Genomic DNA, 5,036 nt, shown 5'->3' on the forward strand with positions numbered 1-5,036 from the left:
TAACATAACCAGAAATGTATTAAATAGACAACACAGTATTTTTTTTTTACATACCCACTTAGAATAATTTGGTGATTGCATGTGTAAATTGTAAAATGAAGGTAAAATCTGGACACAGAAATTTAGGAAGTCTCCATCGCCTGTTAGATTCCCTTATTCTATAGAAGTGTCATACCTCCTCATTGACATCATCAACAACAGCAATAATGTTAAGTAGTCATTGAAGGTATCGAAACCATTTTGCTATCCTAAGAGAGAGAGAGGAGAGAGAAAGAGATCATTGGTGGTCTTGAAGATATTGTAGATTGGGCCAAAAAAACAATAACTCCATTATCAATCTAATGGACATCAAATGTAAAAAAAAATTAAACCAGAACAGAAACTAAATAATAAAAAGTCAAAAATACCCTCCTACCCATTTCTAATGATCTATAAAAGGAACACAAGTGATATTTGAAAATCACATCTCATTCTTGAACTAAGCTATTACAATCTCTGTAAGTAAACTTAAATCTTTCTCAAGAAGTTTATTTTAAATATTTTGAGCTTGCTTTGTATGGTTTTAAAAGAAAATATAAACACATATATTTACATGTTTATATAAATTCTGTAATGTGGTGACTAATTTTATATTCTTTGTGATTATTTAAACATGGCATATCATTTAAGTTTCATGGACTTTTATTTACTCAATAATTTGTAAAAAAACATATGCATGACATTTTCTCATATATTAAATCTATTATGTAGCCAACTTAAGGAGAAAAAAAAATTATATATATATAATTATCCATAAAAATTATATATATAATTTTGGATAAAAAAAAGTTTACTGCTAAATGTAAAATTTTTGTTTGTAATTTTGAGTATATTCAGAATTTGAGACAGATTCAGACTTAGTGAATACTTAGTCCAAAAAAAAACCATTAATATATTATGTATTTTGTAGTACATGATAAGTTTCAATTGATCAGATTCACTGCACCTTGTGATGATTATGTAATTTTGATTATATTCAGAATTTGAGACGTGTATTTTGTAGTACATGAACTGAACTGCACCTTTGGCTGTTTGTCTGAAAACTTTATTAACTATACAATTATATAAAATCAAAAAGCAAATTAGTTTAAACTATGCCAAATTTTGACAGGTGAAATTTGGAATCCTATAAAAATAATGGAAGGAAATATGAATGTGTGGATGGTAGCAATGGCAGCATGGTTGTGTTGGAGTAGTGTCGCAATTGAATCAACCAGAATTTGCTCTGATCATCAGACCACACCGGACAATCAATATCCGAACGATCTCACATTTTTCGTGGATGATCCCACTGCTGAAACCTACTCAAAATTCTTGAAAAATCTTCGAGTAAAGTTGACATGTGAAACACTTGATCAGCATCAGTTACCAGTTCTATGTACTAAAGCCCAAGCACAAGGACAACTTTATGCCACCGTTGTTCTAACCTACAACGGTGTTCCTCTCACTCTTGCATTAGATGTTGTCAATTTGAATCTTGTGGCTTATAAATCCAAAACCAAATCCTATTTCTTTTCTAATACCGAGGATTTGAAGGACCAACTTTTCCAAGGAACAGAACAAGTAGTAATGGAGTACTCGAATTCTTATAAATCTTTAGACAGTAGAGAGGCTGTGAACTTGGGAATGTCTGCGCTACGGACTGCAGTCGAAGCTCTAAGTAACTATGACGAATCCATGATTAAAACGAGCCTTATAACTGTAATTGGAATGGTATCAGAGGCGGCCAGACTCAAGGTTATTGAGAATGCTGTGACTAGAGCTTTTACTACGGATGTTAAGCCAAATAGCAAGATAATTAGCTACGAGGATAAGTGGGAAGAACTGTCGAAGAATATACAACGAGCTACTCGGGGAAAGTTTCCGTCGGCAGTTACATTGAAGGATGAGCATGATGTTAGTATCAGGGTGACCAGTGTTGGACAAGTTCAAGGAAACATCGGAATCTTGAAGCATTATAATGTAATTGAAGGATATGCAGTTGCTTAATTAAGGAATCTTAATAAAATATATAGCTTAACTAAATAAAGGACAATATCAATTTGATGTCTAAATCTGTTTTCCTGGTCTTTGTAATGTCTGTTTTCATATGAGAAATAAAATTATTATCATGTTTACAGTTTTTGCACTTTATCAACCATTCTATCTCATTGTTCTTTTAATTTATACATAATCGTTTCAGGAATTTTTATTTTTTTAATACAGTTTCATGAATTAAATTAACTAAATAAAAAATGTACATTTTTATTAAAAAAATAAATTAATTAGAAATTTAAATGGACAGTTTCAAACATTTAAATTAACTAAATAAAAAAATATAAATTTTATTTCAACAAAGTCATTAAACTTTTTTTTTTATAGGAAAAAGTTTAGATAAGGGTAGGTTTACCCACTCCCAAGGTCACGGCAAACCACAGACCTCGATGAGGGTTTCAACAAAGTCATTAAACTTTTTTTTATTTCTATAAAGTCATTCCTACCACTTGAGACAGAAAAAAATTAGTGAAATAGTGATGTCATATTCACATTAAAAACAAATAACTTTTACATATAAAATTATAGTCACATAATACAATAACAATAAAAAAATTACATATTTGTTTTTATCAGAAAATTACATGGCATATTTTTTGAAATAGTTACGATGTTTTATATATTTGTTCCTTATTTACCGCATCTTTAAATAAAAAGTCATGAACATTGTCGCACCCTGGCTTCCGGTTTTTAGCAGGTTGGGATGCGTGGCCGGCTCGATCCGCCTTTCTCGTGTTTTAAGGTTTCGAGTCGCCACCAATCATCACTTGGAAATACGTGCGCGGGCGTGATTGGTCGCCCTATCTGTTTGGATTGACTCTGTGTGGTTTGGTTTTGATAAGGACGGTCTTCGGAGAGATGGGTGTTTGGTAGCTGCTTTTCAACCTCATGTTTGCCTTTTCACTTTGAAAAGGAGAGTTTAAGGTGTTTGGTTAGACACCTTCTGTTTGCCTTTTGTATCCGAAAAGTAGCTTTTTATAAAAGCAGGGAATCCCTGCTTTTTGGAACAGCAGCCTTTTCAAACAGCAAACAGCAAACCGTAACAGGAAACAGCAAACAGCAACAACAAATAGCAGATAAAAAAAAAGGACCCTTAGGGTTCGTTTTTCCGGTTACGTATAGGGAAGAGATGTGATCTCACCCTACCTCGCCCGACGTATCGGTACTATCATGATATTACGTGTTTGCTATTTGTTTTGCTTCGAATCGTCAGTGTAAACCAGGCACTTGTGGATTTTGGGGTTATCGGGTTTAGTATTGAATTTTAATGACGTTTTCACATCGATTAGAATTAACTTGGTTTATGAATTTTAATGACGTTTTCACATCAATTCGAGTTAATTTAATTTATAAATTCAAATGACGTTTTCACATCAGTTTGAATTAATCTAATTTATAAATTCAAATGACGTTTTCACATCAGTTTGAATTAATTCAGTTATGGATTCGAATGACGTTTTCACAACAATCCGAATTAATTTGGTTTATTTTTATTGATTATTTTTCGTTTTAAATTACGCGTATGGCATACGCATAATCGTATTTTATTGAATTAGAGTTCAATCTTATTTTACGTATATCACATATACGATAAATAGAATAAAGATCTTAAGGGGGTATTTTGAATTCTAACGACGTTTTCACATCGATTAGAATTAACTTGGTTATGGAATCAAATGACGTTTTCACATCGGTTCGAATTAATTTAGTTATTGATTCGGATGACGTTTTCACATCGATCAGAATTAATTAGGTTTACGAATTCGAATGGCGTTTTCACATCGATCCGAATTAATTTAGTTATGAATTCGGACGACGTTTTCACATCGATCCGAATTATCTTGGTTTACGAATTCGAACAACATTTTCACATCGATCTGAATTAGTTTAGTTATAAATTCGAAAGACGTTTTAACATCGATTCGAATTAATTTGGTTATTTTTTATTGATTCAAGATAACATCTCGAATTGGTTTATTTTGATCTGGAGCTATGTGCATATCACACGCATAACTATATTTATCGAGTTAAAGATTAATCTTACGTATATCACATGTACGCTAAAAAACTGTGGATTAAATTCGATCGACAATTTTTTATACCAATTTGAATTAATTTGTTTAACCGATTCAAGATAACATCTCGAATTGATTGTTTTAATTTTGGAGTCATATGTAAGACTTGTGCACAATTATATATTGATACTTGATTTTTCTTGTTATACATATTATATATAAACAAACAATAAAGTGAACTTAGTAATGAACACTAAACTAAGCTAATAAAAAACAGTAAACTAATTAATCTAAAAAAAATCACTAATGTAGTTAATCTAAATCTAAAGACTAATTGGATCACCCTTAAATTAATTAAAGCCATAAACAATCTAAGCTAACAATTACATGAAATATAGAAATAAATCTTAAACTATCAACCATCAATTATAGACATTAAAGTAGGGCAAGTTACATATTAGTCATGTTTAGACTAATTATTTATAACTATCTAAAATTTGTAAAGAATTTCTAAAAATGTCAAACTACTTGAAAACTTAAAACTACTTTTAGCATCAAATTAAATCTGTAAAACTGTTCAATTTTTTTTTGTTTTTAAAAACCAAAACAATAACTGCATATTTGACAAAAGTAGAATAAAAATTCGAAAACTGATTTTAGGTGTAATTTCCTCATTAAGGTATGGATTTAGTGAGGACATCGGGCTAGGATTTGATATTAGGCCCAAAAATATCAATTAAATCGTGAAGAGCCCAAAGTAAGAAAAAGAAAAAAAAAACAAAATTCTATTTAACTCTAATATAAAACATATTATACCTAAAACCAAAATTAGATCCCTTACCTTTACCTTGAGGTAGCAACCACGCCCCTCACTTCATCTTCTTCCTCTTATTCTTGCTTTCTCTCAAATTCCAGATTCTACCACTTTCCTCCGTAGCTGTCGCCTTG

At 31.0% G+C, this 5,036-nt stretch overlaps 1 protein-coding gene across 1 annotated transcript; it reads left to right on the forward strand.

The window, feature by feature from the left end:
• Positions 1-347: 347 nt before the first annotated feature.
• On the forward strand, positions 348-2,156 carry LOC136221809 (ribosome-inactivating protein gelonin-like). The gene is made up of 2 exons (XM_066009234.1): positions 348-497; positions 1,151-2,156. The coding sequence occupies exon 2, from the start codon at positions 1,177-1,179 to the stop codon at positions 2,026-2,028; it is 852 nt and encodes a 283-aa protein (XP_065865306.1). The 5' UTR covers positions 348-497; positions 1,151-1,176; the 3' UTR covers positions 2,029-2,156.
• Positions 2,157-5,036: the final 2,880 nt, after the last annotated feature.

The sequence above is a fragment of the Euphorbia lathyris genome, chromosome 3 (assembly GCF_963576675.1).
Source record: "Euphorbia lathyris chromosome 3, ddEupLath1.1, whole genome shotgun sequence".
NCBI lineage: Eukaryota > Viridiplantae > Streptophyta > Magnoliopsida > Malpighiales > Euphorbiaceae > Euphorbia > Euphorbia lathyris.

Coding starts and splice junctions, on each gene's coding strand:
- LOC136221809 (XM_066009234.1), top strand. CDS start 1,177: ATGGAAGGAAATATGAATGTGTGGATGGTAGCAATGGCAGCATGGTTG.